General features: G+C 42.9%; 1 protein-coding gene across 1 annotated transcript; it reads right to left on the bottom strand.

Annotated features, from left to right (window-relative positions):
* Positions 1-736: 736 nt before the first annotated feature.
* Positions 737-21487, bottom strand: crb2b (crumbs cell polarity complex component 2b). The gene is made up of 13 exons (XM_030785566.1): positions 21427-21487; positions 13837-14529; positions 12583-12778; positions 10701-10840; positions 8754-8936; positions 8167-8280; positions 4440-5375; positions 3688-4247; positions 3351-3516; positions 2318-3179; positions 1796-1912; positions 1247-1373; positions 737-958 (listed from the first exon to the last, which is right to left on the bottom strand). Exons 1-13 carry the CDS (start codon positions 21485-21487, stop codon positions 737-739), a joined length of 4377 nt encoding a protein of 1458 aa, XP_030641426.1.
* Between the last annotated feature and the right edge of the window lie 4225 nt (positions 21488-25712).

Genomic DNA, 25712 nt, shown 5'->3' with positions numbered 1-25712 from the left:
AGTGGCCAACACATCATCTGATTCAACAGACTGATGGCACCAATGAAGAGCCATAGAGAATGACTTACTGTGCATTTTACACAAAAACAGACAAAAAAATTCATACGGACTGTAACCAACAACGTGATTCTCCCACTGGATGAATGTATGAGAGCATCAAATGGACACGAGGAACCTCAAAATGTATGTTAAAAAAGAAACTGTAAAAATATCTGTTTTCAACTGCTAAAGTCTGCAACTCCACCCCCAACCCCGCCACCCCCACCACAAAAAAAAAAAAAAGGGAAAAAAGAATGATCACCAACAATCATGTGTCTGTGAGTAATAATTGTCTCCTAGAGACACAGTCTGATGGAGTCTTAATCAAAGTTAATAAGGCAACATTGCCTTCACAGAGATCCAGGGACTTCCTACCCAGATGTGTCCCAAGCACGACTGCTGAATCTGGGATCTGGTTCTAGTCTCTCCCTGCTGTCCCTGCACAAGTCTCCAGGTCCTGTTATACCACAATTAGCCATTTTCTTGTGAAACTGAGGCAGACTCTCACCCTCCATCTCCATATACACAAACCAAACCCAGCAACACTGCTTCTGTCCCCTCTGGGATTAAGGACGTTGCCAAAGCAACAACAAAATCAAGCGCTCTCATCGACTCTCTCCTTTGAACCTTGTTAGTTGGTGTAAATCCGTTTTGTACGTCGGTCGACGTCTCCACGCCAACCCCAAAAAAGGGAAGATCAGATGAGTCTTTCCTCAGGTGGTACTTTGAGCACGCTGTCCATCTCTAGCCTTGCCCCTGCCACCTCCTGCTGGCTTGGGCTGTACGTGCCCTCAGACTGGCGTTTCTTACGAGCGGTTAGAACCATGCAAGTCAGCCCAACCACTGCAAGCACGGCAGCCAGACAAACCAGGGGGATGGCCAACACCAACCATGGCAAATGATCCCTCTGGTGCTGCCTCTACGGAGAGGAGAGCAGAAGGAGAATAGAACAGATGAGAGGAGGTGAAGAACTTCAGTTTGAACGACTGTACAGACCATCATGGAATAAACAGCTTCTCGCAAATACTAATTACCGTTAAAAGCAGCTGATAATTTCAGTCAATTTAATTGTTAACATTAGTTAATAATGGTTATAAACACGACCAGAGAAGAAATCATATTCATTCACAACACTTAAACCACTGATCAGGTCACACTATCAGACACTTGTCTTAGCATGGAGGAGAGAACTTGAGGTTGCACTCACGGTTATTTCACAGGTCTGCCCGATGTATCCAGGCACACAAATGCATTCAAAGTGATTCACCCGGTTCATACAGGTGGCGTTGTTCAGACAGGGACTGGACGCACATTCGTCTATGTCTGTCTCACACCTGACAAAAAGAGAGAGGAGAAGAGTCAGAAAACGAATCACCATCAGTTGTTCAGAAGCTGCGTATTCATTGTACAAAAAAAAGATATAGATGTAGATGCACCATGCTGTTGACGACAAAGTAAATCTGTTTTGTGATTATTACTTCATTCCCACAACTTAAGTTCTCATTTATGAAGTCAGCAGGATTAGAAAGGAATAGCAGCGAGATCACACTCGTACGACAGAGAGAGAGAGAGATAGAGAGAGAGAGAGAGAAATAGAGGGGGAAGGAGAGAGACAGAGAGAGAGAGAAAGAGAGAGAGAGAGAGAAATAGAGGGGGAAGGAGAGGGACAGAGAGAGAGAGAAAGAGAGAGAGAGAGAGAGAGAAAGAGAAAGAGAGAGAAAGAGAGAGAGAGAGAAAGAGAGAAAGGCTGTCTGACCTGTTTCCACTGAAGCCAGGCTTACAGGTGCAGTTTGGCCCCCAGATTTCATCAGTGCAGACTCCTCCATTCTCACATTTCACATCTTCTTCACACAGCGGAGGAGGAAAAGGCCATCTAATGGAAACACACAACACAGTTACACAATGCAGACCTTTTCAAGACTCTAAATCAGAGGACACCATTGACAAGTCCATTTTCTATGCCTTTGATGACTTTGTTAATAAAAAAAAAAAGAGAAAAGTCCAGTAATTTTCTACTGACCAAACATCAGAGATTATCCTCAGAAGTCGTGACTGACTTCACCAGCATGTAATCACTCTGAAAGCTGTGTAGTTCTTACACCAAATGACATCTGTCCATTCAGTGTTTCCCCCCTTAGTTACACCATGGATGACATTTCATAAACTAGGTTTGATGCTGGTTATGACATCACTGAGGGGAGAGTCTTTATCTGCAGATCTAAGCTGAGTAAAAAGCAGAGCCTGTGAAAACTAGAGAGGCTGTTGGTGTGCTACTCACTGGCAGAGCGGTCCGGTGTATCCAGGCGGGCACAGGCAGGTGTAAGTGCCCACTGCGTCTTGGCAGGAGCCTCCGTTCTCGCAGCTGTGCTCTAGGCACTCATTCAGATCCTCCTGGCAGTTCTTGCCCCCATAGCCTGGGGTACACTCGCATTCATAGTCTGCCAGCAGGTCTCTGCAGACTCCATGGGCACAGGGCCCTGAAGCACACTCATCCACATTGTTCTGGCAGAACTCTCCCTCCCAGCCTGGGGCACAGTTGCAGCTGTACTGGTTGAAGAGATCCTGGCATGAGCCGTTGTTCTGGCAGGGTTGGGACTGACACAGAGGTGCACCTCTGCACCCCAGGTGGGGTCTGATCCCGTCAAGCAGGCTAAAACGTGCTGCCTGAGGTTCCTCCTTGTCCCCAGCCAGCGGCAAGTATACCCCACCCACCCTCACGTCACCCAAGCAACCGGTGTAGTTCTCGGCCAGGAACAGAGTGGAGTGGCTAAGGAAGTCCAAGTTGCCCATGGTAACCAGGCTGGTTTCCACTGTCTGCCCGTCCACAGCGAGATGCCAGCGAGACGCAGGGAGGCTGGGATCAGCCATGCGAAACTCTACTCTGTGCCAGGTCCCATCAGAGAGGGGCAAGTTGCTGGTCAAAGCGAGCGTCTCTAGACTGTTGCCACTACGCAGTTTCACCAGCAGAGAGGAGTTGAACAGGCCCATGCAAAAGAGATCCAGGCCATTGGAGGCGCGTAGGAGCACACCGTTCTCCTCCCGTGTGCGTAGCTCCACGGAAACACTGTCAACGGTCTCAGACAAGGAGCCACCGCCAGTGTACCGCAGAGCATTGTTCTGGAAAGTGGCGTTGGCAAGGCCTGGAAACAGAACACAGAGGAATGGATAGATTATTCAGTCGAAGATTTAGAAAATTATGCGTTAGCTTGGTAAAACCGTTTAGACAAAAAAAACAAACAAACAAAAAAAACAGCGCGCGTCTGTATATCTGTGTGCGTTTGTTGGAATTTTAAAAAACATCAGGTGCTCACACTCATATCCATCCCATAGGTCAACACAAACACTCCCCATGACGCACGGGTCGCTAACACACCACACACGAGTTTCGCACGTTTTCCCCGTGAAGCCGGGTGGGCACAAGCAGACAAAGTCGTTCCAGGTGACCTGGCATTCCCCTCCATGCAGACAGGGCTTCGCCTACACAGAGAGAGAGAAAAACGGATGACTCTCGCTCGGAAACACAGGCTTCAAACAAAAAGCCTAGTCGTTTTTCCGCGATACGTTAATCCATTCTCGCGGACTGTTGAATGACACAAGCACAATACAAACTGCTGAACCGAGAGTAACTCTCGGAACAGGAGGTCTTACCCTGCAAACATTGTCGCTAATACAGTTTTCGTGCACGTGGGATACTGCTCTTGGTAAATATCTTGAGTACTGTGGTTTTAGGGCGACGTTATTCTGATAGACATAGAGCTGAGTGTTGTCCAGGCGGATATCTTGAAGACAGCCTTTGAAGAATCCACCCCAACGCGAGATATCTTCTCTCGCTGGAAGACCACCAACATAAACCACATCTCCTTCCTCTACACTGATGTCTGTGAAATCCACCAGACGGAAGAGCACAGAGCCGTTGTTAAAGTACATAATTCGTTGGTTCATCTCCATGGTGACCATGTGCTTGACCCCATCACTGACGTAGGCCAAGGTGTCTCTGGTGGACGAGTGAATGGAGACGTGTATCCTTCCAACTCTTAGGAAGACCGTGAGGTAAGCGTGGCCAACTCGTTTCAGCTGGAGGATGAGACCGTCTTTCTTGAGTGAACGCAAGAAAAACGATATGCTGAAGTTCTCTCCATGATTTTGGGTGATGCGGAACTCAACATAACTATTATTGCGCTCGTGACTGAAGGTCCACGAGGTGTACTCTAAGGAGAAGACACAGTGCAAGGAATTTAGTTCTCGATATAGAGTCTACCATCAGTATTACAGACATCTCTACATTCTTTAATTTAACTGAGATTAACTGAGATATTAAAAATGAGCTTGAAGAACTGAGACATTATTTATCATAAAATCAACATCTAATCTCTTTCGTAGCTGACAGAAAAGCATTGTACCTTCAGCACAGCTGTTTCCATAGAATGGCCTGTAGCAGTCGCACCTGTACTCTGTCCACAGGTCTACACATTGGCCGTTTTGAGAACAAGGATCTGGGTGGCACCATTCAGTCTTGTCACAACCCAGCTGCATGTCCACAGCATTTTCTGATGAGATGTTTTGGGGGAGAATAGGCAGAGAGTCCACCAGCAGGTCTTCCAAACAACCAATGTATCCCTTCCTGGTCACTGTGTTGTTCAAATACTCTCGTGGGACTCCTCCTACGTACAACGTCTCAAGGGCCTGGGGTTGGAAGAGCAAGAGCCGGTTGTGATCTCCATCGTCGGCGGTGATGTTCTCTTTCACAAGGCTCAGGATCAGTTTCTCATCCAACACCACGAGGGCATCATGCCAGCGGCCGTTGTTTAAAGCCCCGGGGATGTGGACCTTCAATTCCACGCCCTCTGTTACTGCTCGCGCGTGGAGTTCTCCATCCATGATTTCCAGTGAACAGAAATGCTCAGCATTGCCTCTGTAAAACAGTATCAGATCAGGCAGCGTGGTTCTGAACCTGAGCTGGACGCTGACGCCCTGAGGGTCCGTCTCTCTCCGGGTTCTGTTGCTATGGGGAACTTTTATGGCCACAAAACCCCCCGCAGAAAAGGAGAAGGCAGTGGGCGTGCTGCAGTCGTTGTCGTAGAACCCGGGGGGACACTGGCAGACGTGTCCGTGCTCATCCCCCTGCAACGTGGGCGTACAGGTACCTCCATTTTGGCAGGGATTGTCCACACAGCCGGTTAGAGGGGTGTCGCAGTCGTGGCCCCCCCAGGGTAACTGATCAGCCTCTTCAGCAGCCGGGCAGTGGCAGAGGTAGTCATCAACGCCATCCTCACATGCCGCACCATTCTGACAGGGATTACTCTCGCATTCATCAATGTTCACCTCACACAGCACACCTGGGGGTGAGAGTCATTAGAACAACATTTTTAATCCTCAGGGAGTATTGGCCAAAATTAAAAACAAAAGAAAAAAAAAGAAGAAGAATTAATTTATCATTCTCTCAAAACCTTCATAATAAATTTTACATGACCACACTACAATGTTATCAGTTTTTAAGACATATACATTCTGATCGCTGCACAGAGCACGGAGGAGACAAACTTGACACTCTTTCTGTCCCCCTCAATCTAAGCAATCTTCATAGTGCAGCCGTCACGCAAAGTAAAAGGTAAAAAACACAGTGATGAATCTCACAATGGCAAATGATCCTGCTTATCTGGCCTGGAGGCCCATAATGCAGACACAAATAGCACTACTACTCCTTTAACAGTTAAAGCTACGCAGTGTAACCTTTTTCACCGCATAACATGGCATAACATGGCTGATTACAATAGATACACCACTAGAAAAGACAGATTGTACATAACCTGGAAATAACTCATCTCAAACCAAATTAGATTACCAATTTCTGTTGTACTCACTTACTTCCTTGACTGCTGTCCTAACTACATTTAAGCCTTGGACATAATCTAATAAAGTTGTTTGTGTGTCCAGCTGACCCTCATTCGATTGTTCTACCAAAGAACCTCAGAGTGGCAATAAAAGACTTTTCTCATTCCTTAATGTCTGTTATATTTTCCTAAACACACTATGAAATTAAAAAAAATAGCTGTCGCTGTAAAGGAATGGATGAACATGCTACTAAAAACAGATCACAAGATGTAGTCTCTGCTGAGGATGTGCAACTAGTTTTGAAGTTTTTCCATAGGTCCATCTCACAATTAAACTACCATTCAGTCCTTTAGCACTAGTATTCTTACTTTATACTAGCTTTAACTAGCTTTAACGCTAATATTCTTTAAAAAAAAAAAAAAGGTGGGGGGCATAAACATTACTGATAGACAATACTGATAAAATTAACATGCCTCACCAATACATGTAGTCAAACAAAACAACATGGGGTCAATGGGTACGCTATAGTGTTAGAGCATCTATCACAGACAGGAGACAGAAAATTCACATACTGTAAAAACACAGATGTACTAACCAGAGAGACAAACTAAACTAAGCTAAACTAAAGTGCATTGAGCGGTGTTATCTATCAGACTGTGATAAATAGCACGTAATGGTCGGAATTCTGTGGAACCTGAGGCCTGGTTCTTCTGGACTTCTCTCTCAGTAAAATTCCTCAGAGGACAAGGGAAATACGAGATGTCTCCATATGGATTCCTCCGCCCTTCACTAACACACACACACACACACACACACACACACAAACACACACACAGAGCTTGAGCCCGTGGCCCCGTTACCTGTCAGCACCAGCAGCCCACACCAAATCACTGACACTCCGAATCTTCTCATTGTCCCAAATATCCGCACAACGGTCAACATGCCAATGGGTTAGAGGTGGACAATGACAGAGAGGTGACAGTTCCTGAAGAATCCGTCCACCGGCACTTCAAACTCTTTCTCCTCTCTCTCTCTCTCTCTCTCTCTCCCTCTCTCTCCCTCTCACTCCCTTTACCGCCCTAGCTCTCTCTCACATACACACAACAAGACAAATATATGCACATACACACACACATACACACACATACAGGCACTCTCACATAACCGTATACACACTCCCCTCCTTTCAGTACCAGGCGGGTAAGGGTGATTGGGGATGAGTTCAGATCCACTCCCCCTTCCACGGAGCTGCCTTGACAGAGCTAATAATCCACAGTGGCCTGCCCCCCCCCCCTTCCTCTCCCAGCTGGCTCATGTCAGTGATGACAACAGGAATGTCTGAGTGCACAGCCCAATATGAGCGATAGCTAACAATGCCAGCTAGTGGCAGGATAATTACGCAACTTATTATTTTAGCGATGGATGGAGTCACTGCAGAATGTCTCATGGATGGCAACCTGATCTGGGATCAGCGCTAATGCAACTTAGGCAACAAAATTCAATTCATTTCTATTATGCCGTCTAGCATGCCTTCTAATCAGTTCTAATTTATAACAGTTATTGATATCTGCAACAAATGATGCTATCTGAAAGTTGTCAATAACTTTAAGGACCCTGAAACTCCATTTTGTATGCATGTTAGTTTTAAGCAAGGTCGAATGGGCTTAAGATGCATTTGGAGAATTTTTTTTTTTCAACAGCATTTTAATCTCTTAAGATGCATTTGGAGAATCTGTTTCGTTGCTAAATTGTTGCACACAAATAGTATGCAGTCTTCACTGGTTAGAGAGAACCCGACTGATAGCAGATGAAGTGACTTCGTTGTGGTGCTGTTCTCCTTTCTGTGAGGAAAAGGAATCTGTGATCCACAAATAGGTTACTAATTCAAATCTCTCTCTACCTTCAGCATGACATATTACTTAGCCACATAGCTATTGCAGATTGCTATGTTCAATCTGTTGTTTATGTGCATGTTGGGTGGGGAGGGGGGGGGGGGGGGCAAATCTTCTTGACCACATGGAGAGCTGGAGGAATGAGCCCTGAGATTAGGATTAACGGCTTCTTTTTGGCATCAAGGGATAGCCGTTCCACCGACAGACTCTCCAGTGATCTTCCCAAGGACTGACCAGTGGCAGATGTCACTTACTGTAACTGCTTGAGTCTGTCTTATATATTCAGTGAGAAGGGGGATCTGTGTGGAGTGACGGGACTCAAATGCACACAGTAGGAAAAGTGACCGTAGCAAACGGATCGATTCTCACTCATATTCGTGAACAAGCACCGACGAGACCATACCTGTGAACCCCGGAGAGCAGACACAGCGGTATGCATTGATCAGGTCCACACATTCCCCTCCGTTCTCACACGGCATCGACTCACATTCGTCAATGTTAACGGAGCAGTTTTCCCCTGTAATACACACACGAAAGACATAATCAGCAGAACCTGATTAGACACATAGTCCCTCCAGACAGAACATAACACAGAGTAAAACACACAATTTACTTACAGATGATTTACCCATTCACTCTCTCTGCGGACCCTCTCTGTAAACGCATACATTTGAACTGTGCTGACACAAATTGAATGTCTTTACTGAATGATATTAGTCGCGGTGCAAATTAAGAGTATTTTACTTATGTGTACTTATGTGTACTTATGTTTGCACTTGAATAAAAAAAAAGTCCAAAATGCGGATTGCCTTGGCAGTACTACAGACTAAAGACTAAGCATAATCAACATTGTTATGATCAAGTGACTTGTAACAAAGGATGCAGTTATATAGGAAAATGTAACTCATAATGCATTTATGTCACATGTAAAGCAAAGTTTCAGCAGGGGGTAATCTTGTAGGAGGCCGTGAAATGAGGGCGGAGCCTGACCCGTAAATCCAGGCTGACACTGACACAGGAACCCGGCCGCACGCTCGTAAGTGAACTCGCGGTCTAACTCGGGCAGGACTCTGTAGTGACTCCGGTCCGAACGCTGGAAACACTCTCCGCCGTTCTCACACGGCCCCGCCTCACACTCGTCAATGTCCACCTGACAGTTCTCCCCTGTGTAACCTGCCTCAGACACAGAGAGAGGAAAATGACAGGTACATACAGCATACACAGAGACATAGGGTTCTATGACACAGACTATAGTTCAATATAGATGCTAAATTAGAGATTCTGCCATGCTCTCAGTTGACTAAGTATGGAAATTGGCAGAAGCATAACCACAAAAAATGCATATGTCCTTACATAAGTATACTAATATCCCTGTTAATATTTACTTATATATTTCCTATCATTGTTATGTACACTTTACGTTATATGTAATGTGTATATGTGATAATTGTTAGAAATAGATTAATAGAAATCTGTGTTTATATAAAATTGCTGCATGCCAGTTTCAATTTTTTTTTTACAGCATTTTAATCTCATGCCGAAATTCAGCAGTCTTGTAATAATTTGTGCCATGTATTCGATATAGTATTTTTCACAGGGTAAATGTTGTCGTTTGACACAATCCCTCCTAATAACACCAGGTTCTTTCATAAGCAGAATATCACATTTTAATGCAGACGTTTTGAAACAAATGAAAACACATGCGTGTTTTGACCAAGAGAATAAAGCAGCGTGCTCTCAGTCCCCTGGTGTTAATTTCCTCAGGGGGCTTTTAACCTTCTCTCAGCAGGTCGCAGCCTTAATGAGAGAGGTATTGTTTAATTGATTTCATTGGGGCTTTAGATGTGTGTGTGTGTGTGTGTGTGTGTGTGTGCGTGTGTCTGTGTGTGTGTGTGTGTTTGGGGGGGGGTTGGCTAAATAAGCAGGATAAAGATAAAATAAACTAAGAGAATACGGCCCAGGATTATGCTTTCAACAGACGGAAAATCCTTTAAGGGGGACAAGCGACAAGCCCCGGCATTATCATAAGACTTCACTCGACCACACAACCTGCACGTGTATTTACCACAACGAAAAAAAACGTGGACGCTGACTGCTCTAACTGAAATGTCTCATACAAACTTTAGACTTACACACTAACTGCAGATGTATATTATAATTGCTGTGTATCCAAATATTGCTGCATTTGAAACCAGATGAATTTGTACAGCATATATTAATAATATGTTACATCATATACCGACACACAGGTATGAAGCTCATAGTGTACTTCACTGTGCGATTATTATATGAATTCACAAATGTTAGGGAAGCTCGATGGCCATTCTACCTTCCCCTTAAGTTGAAATTACCCGACGACATAATGACATAATGACCCTCTCACTCAGCTTCCAGTGACTCACAGTGGTCATCATTAAACACTAGTGGGCAAGAGACCCTCAGACTCACTGGCTAAGTACCTCAGCCAAAAATGTTTCCATGAATAGCTGTTCTCTTGTTTGTTTGCCTGACTCTATTCAGTTCTGTCATGAAACTCTGGACTGATTTCCACAACTCTGTGAGAATATTCTGATCTCCAGAGTTGGGTTGTAGGCTCCGGCAATCCCAAAATATTACACTAGAGGGCAGTGTGGCATAAAACCTATTCATCCCCACAGTCTGTGCTCTCATAAAACCGGGAAAGTATGTCTTTGATAGTCTAATTTTTTATTGTTAGGAGACAATGGTAAATTACAACAGTCCAGAGAATATGGGTAAAAACACAGTCCAGAGAATATGGGGAACGACGACTCATGGAGCAATGATCTATTAGCAAAAGAATTTACATTGAGAGAACCAAACAAATGTGAGAATTAACCCACTAATGGGTGAGTAAACACACTCATTAGAAGGCTAATTAGAAGAGCACAGATGCTGAGAAAGGAGATGCTACGGTACCTGGCCAGCAGAGACAAGTGTACTGATTAACCCCCTCCTGACAGGTGGCGGCATGGTGACAGGGGTCAGAGGAGCATTCTGGGATGTCCTCTTCACAGGTGTCACCCACAAAACCAGTGCCACTGCAGTCACACTCATAGCTGGAATAAGACAATATATTAAATAAATATTAAATTAAATCATTGGAATTCTTACTCTTATTCTTATTCTTGTTGTTGTTGTTGTTGTTGTTGTTTGGGAAAACATCCAAAAGTCTAATATGGATCTTCCTCCATAATGTTTAATATGTGTACTGGTTTTTCACTGTAGATTAAAATCACTTAGGTTTACAGCTCAGAAATCAAGGAAACGGGCTTGTCAGACGTATCTCTTCATACTTTAAAAGGAATATTTAGTGAGAAGGATGTTGTGTTTCTATGAATATATATGAATTATTAATTATATTTTAACAGTAGTCTAGCAAAAATGTAATCTGGCAATAATTCAAATGAGTTAAACAGCAGAGAGCAGGTGTGTAATCCTAATCTGTCTTTGAATGGTTAAAAAAGGACAGGTCAACACTAAATGAGAAGGTCAGTCTTGACTCGAGTGACCTTACCGCTGACCTCTCTTTTATTACGCTCATATCGCTCTCTCGCACAGTCCCCTGAAATAAATGTCATTCATATTTCAGTTTCATCTGTGACGCATGGTATTTTGCTCTCATTTACTCTCATTCTCTCCATCACATATACAGACACAATCAGGCTTTCCCTGTGCTAAAATTGTTAATCTTTAATTAAGATTAGCTAAAGGAGATTAATTCTAAGCGTTACCTTGTGGTTCTCAACATACCGACCCACAGAGGTCACACTTCAATAGCGAGATGAGTCACACAGGCTATTAAGACGAGGTTCACATTTACTTTTCAACATGTGGCCGTGATGCGCTATAATCCGATGGGTGGTTCTTACAAAGATTATAAAACAGAAAGCTAAGAATGGGTAACTATGTTTTGTTTTTGTTTTTGTTTTTGTTTTTGTTTTTGATTTGGTTTGGTTTGGTGTCGTGTTGTGTTCTGTTCTGTTCTGCTGTGTTCTGTTCCATTCCGTTCTGTTCTGTTTATTTGGTTTTTATTTTAACAAATTTTCGTCCAAAGAAAACACTCCAAAAAGAACCTCAGAAGACTAAACGTTCTGATCAAAGACTCACAGACAGAGCACTAATAAATACTTAAATACATTTAGAGTATGAGCAGAGGTTAAAAAAACATCAGCACAGTGAGTCTGAGTTGTATAATTCATCTGTGAAACCATATGAGTTGTCCTGACACTGATTAGACAGAGGCTTATGACTGACTCATGCTCAGATACACAAAGGCTTGAGTGATGAATCACAGTGATGAATGCAGGGGCTTTGAATCCTATTGAAACAAGTCACTGAAGATTAGAAGCCTTTCAAATGTAGAGCGGAGCAAAAAGCTTAAATAGGATGTGTAACTTATCGAAAAAAGAGAAAAAAAAAAAAAAAGGTAACAGCAGCAAGTACTGTCAAATGACAAAATACCAAGTTTCAAAGTTCCCAGCGGGGGAGCAATAAATGATTTACACTGAGGGCATCCTTCTCTGCGGAGAATTTCTGCTGAAAATGCAGATTTGGAGATTGTGTGATTCACAGAAACATTACATGAGGGTTTCTGTGTTCACCCTTCTGTTTAACCAGGAAAAGTTTTATGAAAACGCTTGAAAGTAATTTCCTTGTTTCCGAAGCGTTTCAGCGCAGTAAGCGTGTAGTGGCCCAGACGTTGTGAATAGTTAGTTTAATAGAACCAGCTCAGTTTAGCTAAGTATATGTAATGCCGGTGAGGTGCATAATGATTAATGCAGATGTAGGTCACTCTTACCCATTGACCATGTCCACACAGACTCCATCGTTAAAGCAAGGCCCACTGACACACTCGTCAATGTCCAGCTCACAGTTAATGCCCTCGTACCCGGGCACACACTGGCATATGTACAGGCCTATGTGGTCAAGGCAGGTGGCACCATTCTGGCAGGGTGCGGCTTCACACTCGTCAATCTCCGTTTCACAGTTCACCCCTGAATCAAACACACACACACACACACACACACACGGTCACATAAAAATGTCAAAAGACTTGTTTTTTTTTTTGGTGTGTCAGAGTTAAATACAAAACTTAATTAGATATGACACATTAGACCCTGGGCTGAAGAATATCATTTCCAAAGATGATAAAACTAAAATTTTTTGTGTGTGGTTCTTTTTAATCAAATCAGAGTAAAGCATAGTTTTTTTGTTGAGACATTGTCAAAGACATATTTCTATCAACTGATCATTCAAGCAGGGGCGTGGCCATGGGGGGTGGTACAGGGTAAACTTTGCCATCCCACCTGCTATTCCATTTCAAGCTAAAATAAAGTTTTCCTTTGTGATATAATACAACTTAACTGTACATCCTTTTTTTCCGACAAATATCTCAATGTACGAGACATCTTGGCATCACACTTAATTCAAGGTTTCTTCACGACTCTCCTATAGTAACAATCTGAAAAACTTGGTCCAAAAGCCTAATTGTAACCACATTGTCCTTAATTACTCTTAAAACAAATTGCCTACTAAGGGCTATGTCTAGATTCTGTCCTAGACATATTTCTTTTTCTTTACGTCCAACAGCGCTGTAACAGAGAAAGTTCACAGAAGTGAAGAAAAAGGCAGACATATAACTAAGCTTCTTCACAGAAAAGAAGTATTCAGATAGAAGTAGACTGAGACATAGTTCAAGGCACAAGAAGAGATAGACAGAGAGCAGGAGGAGCAAGATATAGGCCCAGAACCAGTAGACCAGGGACACCACACTGTGACTTGTCCCTTTCTCTGAAGGAATTAAAATGATTATTCAGGATTCTTAAATTAGAATATTAACTCTAATGCGAATTAACAAAAGTGCTTGATGATTTATGAAAATGTAAATATATATATATATATATATATATATATACACATATATATATATATATAGACACACGCACACACACTGAGCAGTGTAGTATTGGTTCTAATTCATTTTATGTCAGAGGTATCAAACACAGGCTACTTTATCTGAGTAAAGAGGGATTAAGGCTTCTGGGGATATTACCAGTAAAACCAGGCAGACAATCGCAGGTGTATCTGTCCTTCCCATTGATGCAAGTTCCGTTGTTCTCGCAGGGCCTGGACGCACACTCGTTGATGTCAATCTCGCAGTTGTAACCTTGAAATCCGGGGACGCAGAAGCATTGATACCTGTCCGCGCCGTCCTGACAGATGGCTCCGTTCTTACAAGGCTGCGATAGGCACTCATCTATGTCCTCCTCGCAATTCGTTCCCCGGAAACCCGCCGCGCACCGGCACTCGTAGCCGTCCGGCGCCCACACGCAGGTCGCGTTGTTAAAGCAAGGCTCGTCTGAGCAGTCGCGTACCTTCGTCTGGCAGTTTTCGCCGCCGTATCCGCTGGGGCAGTAGCAGGAGTAACCGTTAATTTCGTCTACGCAGTGCGTCCTGACACCCCTGCAGGGGTTGCTCTCGCATTCGTTGATGTTCTCAGTGCAGTTTGGCCCTCCAAAGCCCTCGACGCACGGGCAGATGTGCGCATTAGTACCCGGGGTGCTGATACAGTTCGGACAGTTGACAAAAGTGCAGGCGTCGTACAGGACGTCACAGTTTTTGCCTGTGTACCAGACTGGGTCCTTAGGGCAGATACACACGTAGTCATCCATCGTGTCCATACAGGTGCCTCCATTTTGACACGGGGAAGACAAGCATTTTTCAGCTGTCACTGTACAGAATATTCCTGTTTGGTAAAAGGTGAGAGATTAGTATTTGTCATTTGAAACTTGAGATTTGAGTTTTGTCATGGTTTTTGAATCTTAAAGTCTGAAATTTTGACGTTTGACCAATAAACTCTCTAAGTGTTCTTGATGGACCTCCATGTGAAGGAGGTAGAAAGCTCTTAAAGCCTTTCGCTCCTTTTGCAAAGTTTAATCCCATTTTAACTTTCCCAGTCAATCAACTTGAGATATTCTAGTGAATAATCTTGAGCTTTGATTCGTTTCAAGACAATCTCCATGCTACACCCAACAAGAGGCAACCTCAGACATGTGCCCCGTCACAATGTGGAGGCCCAAGCAGGGAGCCCCAGGGAAGCATGGGATAGATAACCACAACAGTTTGATCTTGTTGTTAGAAAAAAAACACATAGAGAAACATTCTTAGTATGCCTGAACTAAGTCTAGCCGATGGCAAAAAGAAAAAAAAAAAAACCCTCCTTTGCCCCCTACTGCTGCCTGTTCTTTCTGTGTGCAGGAAGAGAACTTTCGCATACAATATTTTCAACAACATACTGTCTGGCTTGTTCTATTGACCAGTCATGCTAGATAGGCTTTGTCATGGGAAGGGGGGGGGGTAGACAGAACAGAAGACCAAAAAAGTTCGAGAACTATCTCTAAAAATGTATTCTTTCAACAAATGCAAACCGATTTCTTACATGTCTTACGTCAGCGCTCTTCCTCTTTACTACTACAGCAGAGGGATAAACCGCTTTGTCCCATCATTATGTTAAACAAACAGATGGCACAAGAGTGTAAACGTCTTACGCTCGCTGACTTAGCTAACTTCACCAGATGCTCCGTCAATGGAAGTGTCAACCACATTGGCCGCATCCTGTTGACACAGATTCCCCTATGCACGTGCCTCATCTTAACAACACCTGTTATTAAGGCTTTCGTCTGTCATTCACAAAGCAGACAGACGTCAAGTGACACTGAATCACTTGGCAGACGCTGGTCGTTTAACATTGCGTAAGCAGCTATTCTCTTTCACCTCCGTTGTGGCTGTCCATTTCATCATTTGCACGTCCACAAACTTATAAATTATTTCACACTAGAAAGCGTTTCATATCGTAGACATGGAAATGGTTGTGCAGAATTGAGGTTTGCCGCTAAAATCTTAAACAGCATGTACTTTTCCTTCAGAGGAAGTGAAGAGTGAACCATGGCATGAGGTCAGGTGATTACTGCCAATGTCACATCCTTTAATCTGGGTTCATCTGATTTTGACTGAGGGCTGTGTGAGGTAGAGAGAGGGGGGGGGTGGAATGGACAGCTGATGGAAGTGTTTAAAATCCTAATGGACAAGTAGAGGCTTTCCATCTGTCCTCACGTACACGGAAAAGGGCAAAATGCAATAAGAAAGTGATGGTCACACGTTGATGTCACGGGTTTTAACCTTTATTCTCTCCTCACCCTTTTTCATGTTGGCGCCAACACAAGCACTCCACGGCCGAACATTTCAATATTCCGTCTTGGAGAGTTCACAGACGAGAGAAAAGCTGGTTTTAAGCTCACTGAGTTTTCCCATTGTCTGGAATAAAAATTCTAAGTAAAGTTGTAGAGACAACTATTCAGAGAGCTGCTGACCCCCCTGAAGAGACCGTCAGTATGTTAAACCCTCAAAGATGAAGACTGTACCCCCTTCATGACAGGCTTACCCCCCCAGGAAACAACCTGGCTTCTGGGAAATACCTCATGCCTATTAGAGAAAGTTTCTGGTCTTAAACTCTGTACTGTACTGGAGTACATGGCTAGACTCTGGCCTAGAGTTTGTTTAGAATAAATCTGTAAGGCCAAAAGAAGTGTTTGTATATCATTTAGTGTTGTAACATTTAGATATAGCGACTGGGCTCCATTTTAAACTGCTTTATTATGACAATGTTTCAGAAGAGTAAATTTTATGTAACCTCTGTCTCTTTGTGTATCGTGCTTGTGGGTGCTTGAATTTGCTGGATACCTTATTCACGATCCAAAAAATTCTGAGTTGATAAATGTCTTCGCCGAATACATACAAGAGCTTCTCTTCATCGGCTACTAAAAATAAAGTTCTTGTTTCGGCTTTGTAATCCTCCTCTTTATTTTTCTCAAAGTGTGTATGATGTCATCAAAATACCTTTCTGCTGTGTTTTCTGACTAATACCCGTGAATAGTTTCTGCGACCAAGGCAACTCCATTGTAACATGAAAACATCCAGAATATCAATGAGGGAGTTTCCTTACAGAAAAATGACTAAACCTAAACTGGATTTACACTCTACATACGCAACTACGAAACTTGTTCACACTGTATCGGTCTGTATAGTTATGACGTATACCGTTCATTCTTTTTGGACAAAAACATATAGCTTAAAGGATACCTAAGTTTTTTTCCAAATCCTGTTTTGATTAAATGTCTAAAGCTGGTCTTAATGAATACACATGTGCTGTACACTGAGGCATTTTTTCCTTAAAGGTACTTTATGTACGTGTCCTATTGCATTCCGTTCATTGTAGGAAATGTATTACAGTCTGCCTGCTGTGTACCAGCTTAAGACAAGTTCGGGGGCCCAATGAGACTCATTCCTTTTAAGTCCGTTCTCTTTGATCTTAGTCATATTCTGTGTCTATAACATTTTGTCATCTGCTTCTCACTGATTCTTTGTCGTTTCGGACAAATCTTCACACACACACACACACAAAAAAAAAAAATCTCTCCTCCTTCTTCCATCCTTCTCCCCTTCTGGAGAGCCCTCCATAATCCACCTCTCTCAAAACCCCAACCCTTTAACAGCTACTGACTCTTCTGTGTGTCCATCACACCACTCACCGGTCTATTTATGTAGTCAGCTCTTGCTCTGCTCTTTTATCAGGATCATTACCAACAATAACACCCCCCACCCATGGAGGGTCATGCATGGAGCTGTGTAATAGGGGTGTGTCAATAAAAACCCAAAAGAATAAAATAACGAGAGTCTTCTATGATGCATTCAGTTACGCTGTGCATCCAGTGCCTGAGAGAACTTGGCATAAGTATTCATAAATGTATATTTCATGTTTGTGACAGTGTTATGTAAGGTTCACAGGGGCATCATACGGCTCCCAAAACAGGTCCTGTCAAGAGGGTCAAACCATTTCATATCCCTCGCTGGAACTCAAACATTAGCTCTCACTCTCTCCTTTGTTTGTCGGTTAGCTTCTGCATCAACTGATATGTCTTGTACCTTGGAACTGACCCCCCTTTATAAACATTTATCTCTCTGTATGTTCACGAAATCTACTAAAGGATTTGAGTCTGCTCACCAAAAAAAGAAACCAATACTGGTTCTCAGATCATGTCATTCATTTTGTCTTTTTTTTTTTTTTCATTTCTCTCTCTCTCTCATTCAGACCTAGATAAGAAGAGCAGAAAAGAACTGAGCTGTTGGATTTGCGTCATGGAAAGAAATCCGTACTTGTTGAGTTTTTTGGGGCAGGACGGGGACTCATTCAGAATTCTGAAGTGTGGCGTGTCTCCAGTGTATGGAGTTCTTCAGTCCACTTCTGCTTCCTCTGTCTGATTATCATAATTTATCACAATTTTTAATGACATCATTCAAAGAACATATATTATCCCCATCCCACTCCACTGCTCAGATAGTCTGTTCTGCACTGTAAAAAATGATTTGATCAATAAGTTATGTTAACATCTTTCTTTCATTTACGTCAACTTGTAAAAATAATTTATGCATTTCAACTGAATTTTACGCGTTTTCAGTGTTTTAACTCAGGTTTTTAAGTCAGTACAATGAAATGTAAATTTGAAGGTGCCGAATGAACTGGTAAATCTATTTTGATTTTGCTTGAAACTTTAAGGCAGCGATTGAACTTAAGTTTTTATGTTGAACCGGTGGAAATTTTTCACAGTGAGTTCTACTGTATATACCACTGAATCCCATTGCACTCCTGGACTTCATCATAGATACCCCAGTCTCTGCTTTATGCTATTACAATATCCAGACAGTTACCTGTGGGTGCACCAACCACGTTCACAGTGATTTAAAAGCATTCTGACCATCCATCTGAGCCTCCAGTGGGTGGTCTTAACAGACAGTAATCCTGCTCCGTCTTAATGATTTTATGAAGGAGTCCTGCTCTCTCTAAACTGCTCAAGCTCTTCCTCCTGCTATCTCACAACCACACCAAAGCTTCACTGCTTTCTGGGATCTTATGCTATCCACCCAAAAAAAAAAAACCTTCACTGCATGAATACAGCCACACACACACGCACACACACACACGCGCGCATACGCACACACACACATGCACACGTACACGCACACACACATGCACACATGCACACGCACACGCACACGCGCACACACACACACACACACACACACACACACACACACACACACACACACACATACACACACACATGCACACACAAGCATACACACAGAGAGAGATTATAACCATTTGAGCATGATGGACAGTGATCTATGGACATAATGATGAAGGAACAAGGCTATGAGCACTGGAGCAGCTGGTACAGACAGACCCAAAGACAGGACAAAAAAAGGGAGAGAGGGTATTGGAGGCAACCTCATACAGGGTGGAGGGAGGGGTCACACACCGCCCACAAAGAAAAACAGAGAAACTGCCAAAAACATCTGTGTGATGCTGAAATGTGTAATGGGGATGGTTGGTCATCGGGGTTTAAATGATAAGCACTAAAATAGTGCATGTGTACCGTCATTTTATTTTAAAAAACATTTAGAAACCATTATTATATGTTAATAATCAAGTTGAGCTCGTTCACAGTATCGAAATGATACAGATTTTTAAAATGAGATCTATTGTAGGTTTTGTCAAAGGACACTCCAGTAAGTCTGAGAGATATCTGATGTGGTAATAAAATTGTAGTACATCTGACCGTTGATCAAATCTAGAGATGTTTAATTGTTCCCAGTTCTTGTGCTGTTTTGTGAGACAACTGTCTTCGCTAAAGTTAATGCCATAAATCACTGTAAAGCTTATCTCTCTGTTGATGCCACTGACTTCACTAACACACCATACATCATAATTCCACATGCATCTCCATCCTGCTACAATCTCCACAATCGCAGGTCTCTTCCCGTGACCCAAACCCAACAAACACAACATGGCTCTTTTCTACTGTCGGTCTCATTTATTTGGTATTTGGTCTTAATGTCTTTACTGAGCACAAACCACCCAAAAAGTTAATGAATTATTCAGCATATAGGAATCCACACATGCTGATACAGCCTCATACATTGTCTGGTGGAAATACCCCTGAGTGCTGTCCTGAGGGATTGTGTTAAGTAGGTGTTTTCAGCAATGGTCAAGTTGCTAGTTTATAACTGACTGCTAATTAGCATTTAAGTACGTCATGGTTATGGAGGGAAAAAAGAGGTACTGTTACATGTGGTGCAAATATAGCTATTTAGTCTAGGAAAAGTATTCGATATTGCATATTCTCAAACGGTATAACAAACAGCTTTCACCCTGGCCCTGTGTCATGGTTTATCAGCTCTGAAAGGAAAGATGGTGCTATGGTCCGTTACAGAACTCACTTCAAGCTCTCGAAACGCCATTCAAACTTAAAACAAAGAATACTGTGACAAGAGCTTCTCGGCCGGTTTCCATGGTGACCGTCAACAATGGCCCCCTGATGCAGCTCACCCCAGCCTGTCTTGTCCTTTTGCCCAATCTAACGAGAACTCAGACACTTCACAACAGGGACAGTTGAGGGGGGGTGCTGCTGGGTGTGTGTGTGTGTGTGTGTGTGTGTGTGTGTGTGTGTGTGAGTGGGGAGGGGGGGGGGGGTTCAGAGCTTCATTAGGGTGGAGTACCCCCAAAATATTTTCAACACCCCCCCCCCCCCAAGCCCCCCACCCCTAACATTCACATAAAAGTACCATTCTTACAAAAGTTGCCCCGAACACAAAACCTCATTAATGTGACACATGAGAGAGCAATGTATTCATAATCTTATGGTGACCTCAAAACACACAATGTGTATGTCTGTGATGTAGCATTGAAGAGTACTACTGCGGGGTTAATACGTAATTACTTAATAAGCAATTAATTAAAGATCAAAGTTCAAACATGATGTTAATACATTTAACTGTGAACAAAAACAGTAACCTCAGATTACTTAAGAGTACATGTACAGAGATGACAGTTTTTTAAGTTTTACTCATATTATTATTCACTCCAAACAGTCGGGAGACAGCTGGCTGTATTATACCCCAGTATGAACTGATCCCAAATGAGTGTCCTATGCCAGTCTTATGCCTTAACACACTCACTGAACACAGGGCATTGCACATTGCACATTTCTCACACTCACTTGTACTCTTCATAACTCTGTCTCTCTCTTTCAGACAAGTTCTCTCTCCCTTTCTCTCTCTCACTCTCTCTCTCTCTCTCTCTCTCTCTCTCTCTCTCTCACACACACACACACACGCATACGCACACACACACACACGCACTGTCAGCTCTTCTGTGTGTCCCTTCTCCGCAGATCTGTCTATGAAGAACAATGCAAACTCACTTTGGATGGTCAGGTGTACCAACACACTTACTACACAGGTACTGTCTATATCCACAAGAATACCCCCCAAAGATTCAGCATCTCTTAGGCTGACACTTCACAGAATCCCACTCAAGCATCCATTCCAAAAAAAAAAAAAAAAAGAGTCGGGCGGATGATCAAATCCCTCCAAAAGAGTGATGCAAATCAAGAATTTTTTTTTCATATCTATTTACAACTAAAACAGTGACTCAAAAAAAAAAAAACCCCGTGTTACGCAAACATCGCGAAACATGTTACCTTGACAACTCAAAGACGAGCGAATAAATGTCAGTAAACCTTACCGAGTTTAAACATCATCATCGTCAGAAGGACCGTTCGGCTGTATGCTCTCCCTAACTCCATCTCACAGGGGCGCAGTGAACTTCCACTTCCAGTCTGGGAACAACTTTCACTCAGTGACGTCCTTTTTCGGCATGCTGGTCCGGCCCGGGGCTCTAGCTCTCAGGGCAGTGTTGGATTCAGGCTGAAGCACTCCATGCTCTGACAATGTGAGTGAAGAGGGGACAGAGAGCCAGGCTCTGTTGAGGCAGTGTAATTACTCCTGAAAGATTAACTGGAAAACATGGAACGGAGTGACTTTTATGGACGGATTTGTGTCTCTCTGTTCTAACGTCTCAACTGTTGTTTAACCGAGGTCTCAGATTCGCTCCCTGTCGGTGGGTGACTCTGTCTGTCTCACTTTCTGCTGTCCTCTGTTGCTCTGTCTCTCTGTCCAAGCTGCTCCCTCTCTATTCTTCACACTTGCGCTCGCTCTGTCTATCTCTTTCAGACCCCCTCACACACTAGACATCTCTTCCCTCCTCCTCCTCCTCCTTCTCCTCTCTCTCTCTCTCTCTCTCCTTCTGTCTCTCACCCTCTCTATCTCTCCTTCTTTCTAAATCACACACACAGACACTCACACACAGTTTCTGACAGCCAGATGGACATTACTCCTTACCACCTTTGAATGACCTTCATTTCATATCAGCTAACGGGACCACTTGAACGTTGAACAATTATTGTATTCCCTTAAAGAAGTTCTAAAAGGACTGCCTCTACTGCTTAACACCTACCTGAAGATTCTCTTTTTTTCACAAAACAGTTTAAACAATCTCTTTAAACAACTTCACCATCTCAGCATATATTCATGAGCAACAGGGTATATACCAAAACCGACACAATTACTTCAGTATCTATCTATCTATCTATCTATCTATCTATCTATCTATCTATCTATCTATCTATCTAGCTATCTAGCTATCTATCTACTTACACTCAGTGTCCCAGACAATGCACTGCCATTGAGTGTGGATCAGTCCAGACCAGGTTTGACATTTGTGCTTGTGTGTTTAATGGTCTGAATGACTTGCTGGGCTCTTTGTGAACATGGGGCTTATCCTGACAAACACCTAACGAGCCTGTTGGCAGCCAACACCCCCACCCCCACCCCGTGCCCTCCACAAGCTTAACTACAGCATGCTGAGTTAGGAACGAGGAGTTTAATTAAACTCTTGGCATGAGTTGGAGATGTAAAGATAGGTATCCTCCATCCCTCCAAAGTCACAAAACAAACCTGCAAGCCACGCAGGGGTACCACACCGCATTCCTGAGTGTCACTTCCTTAAAGGCGATTTTTACGAGTCTTCTAATGGGCATTAGGGGGATACAATGGAGGGTAATACTTTTATTCAAATGAGCGTTCAAATGGGGTTTACAAGACTTTCAGACTGGAGCAAGAGCATTAAAAGACTGTCAACAAAAGAGTTTCATTATGTAGAACTTCACAATAAATTCTTAAACTAACTCACCGACAGAAATAGATTTAGACGTTCCAAAATCTAAAAACAATTCTGAAAGCTATATTTTTTTTATTGAATAAATTCACCACTTTTGATGGTAATTGATCGAATTCAGCAGACATCTGAACTTCTGGAAGTCCAGCAAAGCGTAGCAATGAGTCCCAGTCTTGGCCACGCTGGATCTTCTGAGGTGAGAATTTTGACACCAGAGGGTGATGAGGAGGGAAATCCGCACCCCTAAAACTCCCCTAAAAACACGCAACCCAGATTAACCACCCGTTCCGAGCCCAACATGGCTTATACCACGCCATATGGGAAAAAAAAGACAAACACACCAGTGAATGACAGGCTTTGAGTAGGATTCTCCTCTTAAGATTAACTTGATGTGGGCAAACAAACAAGGAGAGATAGTTTCCTCCCGTGATTGTGAAAGCCCCACATGTGTCATCATGAACAGAAAAAGCCAAAAACTGCGTTCAAAAGTTCCCTAATCGTGTCAAATGAAAACAAGGCAGTGAGAGCTCTTTTATGTACTGAAATTTTGGAGCACTTTAGCATATCAGTGATGAGAGAATATGGATTATCTGAATTACGCGACCTAATCCAGTATACCGCCTGGGTTCAGTTCGACTGGAGATTTATTTGGTTCCCTATGCTGAGTGCAAATCTCAAAGAATTTATGACGTACAAAATTTTTTTAAAAAAAAGATGTGACTGTGTATTTCATCCGACGGCTTGATGAAGTTTGCAAGAAAATATTCCTTTTTAAATCTGTTTCAGTTTATATCTGTGAATGAATGAAAGAGGAGGGCTTTTCAGAACGGTGGTAGAGAACCAATCATTTTTTGTGGTTCATGGTTTCTCAGTGGATCAAATGTGTGAATGTGAGCGAAATGGGATGCAGTTGAGGGAACTTGTAAAGGAAACTGATGACTGGGGAACAGCCCCTGGAAAAAGCTTTTCCAAAAGAGCTTTTAAAAACGGAACTTTGACAAAGGCCTGTAAAACGTCAAATGTTGACCATGCCTTTGGAATTCAAGCCCGATTCCTCCCACTTACCCACAGAGATTGCCAATGGCAAAAGTCTATGTGAACTGAAACAAAAACAAGGTGAAGGATGGATCTGGATACTAAATAGACGCTTAATGTTGGTTCCCAAAAGAAGTAAATAACTGTAGGAGTTAACCAGCGATTTGTCTGTGACTGCTGTATGTTAATCAAATAACACTTCTCCTTTGTAGAAATGTTTTGGTATCGATCCTGTTAGATGACTTGACCGGGTCACGCTAAGAGTGAATAGTAAGAATTATTAGCACGGTTGAATAAGAGTGACGGCCATGTGAGAGGAAGCAATGCTCTCTCCCTCTCTTTTCCTTTGGGGTCTCACAGAACGAGTACCTCACACCACTGCACACGTATGTGAACTGCCAGAGCACTCCACTAATTTATGAGGATTCTTTCAATGGGCTAAGCTGCTGCTTCATCCCTGAGTCTTTAGTGTCCTGGGTTACAGCCGCCTGCTTCTCACACACACACACACTCATGCACTTACATACACACACATACACGCACACACACTCACATGCATGCCTACACACACACACACACGCACACGCACACGCACACACACACGCACGCACACGCACACACAATCATACGAGAAAGAGAGAGAGAGAGAGAGAGAGTCTAAATAGACCTCCAACCAACACATAGTTCATTCTCTATTGCAGGAGGAAGGATTGTGAACCCATGTTGTTTCTCATCTGTTGCTCTCTCTTGCTCTGACACATAGATTTACATTATTTTATGACCTCTGCCAACACTGAGCCCCCTTATCTCTCCCTACACAAATACCTCATTCACAAAGAATGTCTTTGAGAAAGCACTCTGGGTGATTCTGAGATAATAGTTTATGACTCTGTAATATATTTCTTCTTCTACATGGAGATAGAACAGAAATGGCAGAATTTGATCTGTTTATTAGCCATTTATATTTTATCATAACAAACCATTACTACTTAAGAAATAAGGTAAGAGTGATATATTAGAAAACTAGTGATTAAAAAGGTTTCAACACTAGTGTTTTGCGCCATTTTCAGTGAAAATCATTCCAGCTTGAAACAGAGCCAAAATAGATTTGTGTCATTCTCACAGTAAACACACGAGAGAGAAAAAAAAAAAAGCCAAAAGAGAAACGTGTGGGAAAACAGCCAGGAAATAACAAAAGAGACTGTTTTATAATGAACCTGCGAACAGGGCTGCCCAAAATCCACCCTCTGTTGAGCCATTCTAATGGTGAAGTCACCGGAGAGCGATATAATGAGCGTAATCTGATTAACCCCAAAACACACCGACATGATTTAGGAAGAGGAGCACCCCGTTCAAGAACAACAGGAGTCCTGCCCCCTCCTCACCCCGAACAAACACGAGGGGTCCGTAAAAGGGGAAAAGAGGTTAAGTTGCAGGTTAAAGAAATCACTCATGGAAGACTAAACGGAGCAGTGGATTAAATGAAAGAAACTGGTTGGATGGTTTTCACACGTTATTCAAACTGCCCGTTTGTTTCCGTTCCAAAGGGCGTATACCTATACAATGCTAAACTGGTTAGATAGTTTTCACCCATTATTCAAACTGCCTGTTTAATCCTGTTACTGATGCCCATTAAACATGAATTGTTTCGACGAGCAGATTCGGGAAAACAGCTCAACTCGTTTGACCAAACAGATACAGAAATGACTGTTGTGTAACTGACTGGATGTACGGCAAGCGTGAGCCCGTCCCATAGAGAA

The sequence above is a fragment of the Chanos chanos genome, chromosome 1 (assembly GCF_902362185.1).
Source record: "Chanos chanos chromosome 1, fChaCha1.1, whole genome shotgun sequence".
NCBI classification, from domain to species: Eukaryota; Metazoa; Chordata; class Actinopteri; order Gonorynchiformes; family Chanidae; genus Chanos; species Chanos chanos.
This window is presented reverse-complemented; position numbering and strand designations above follow the sequence as displayed.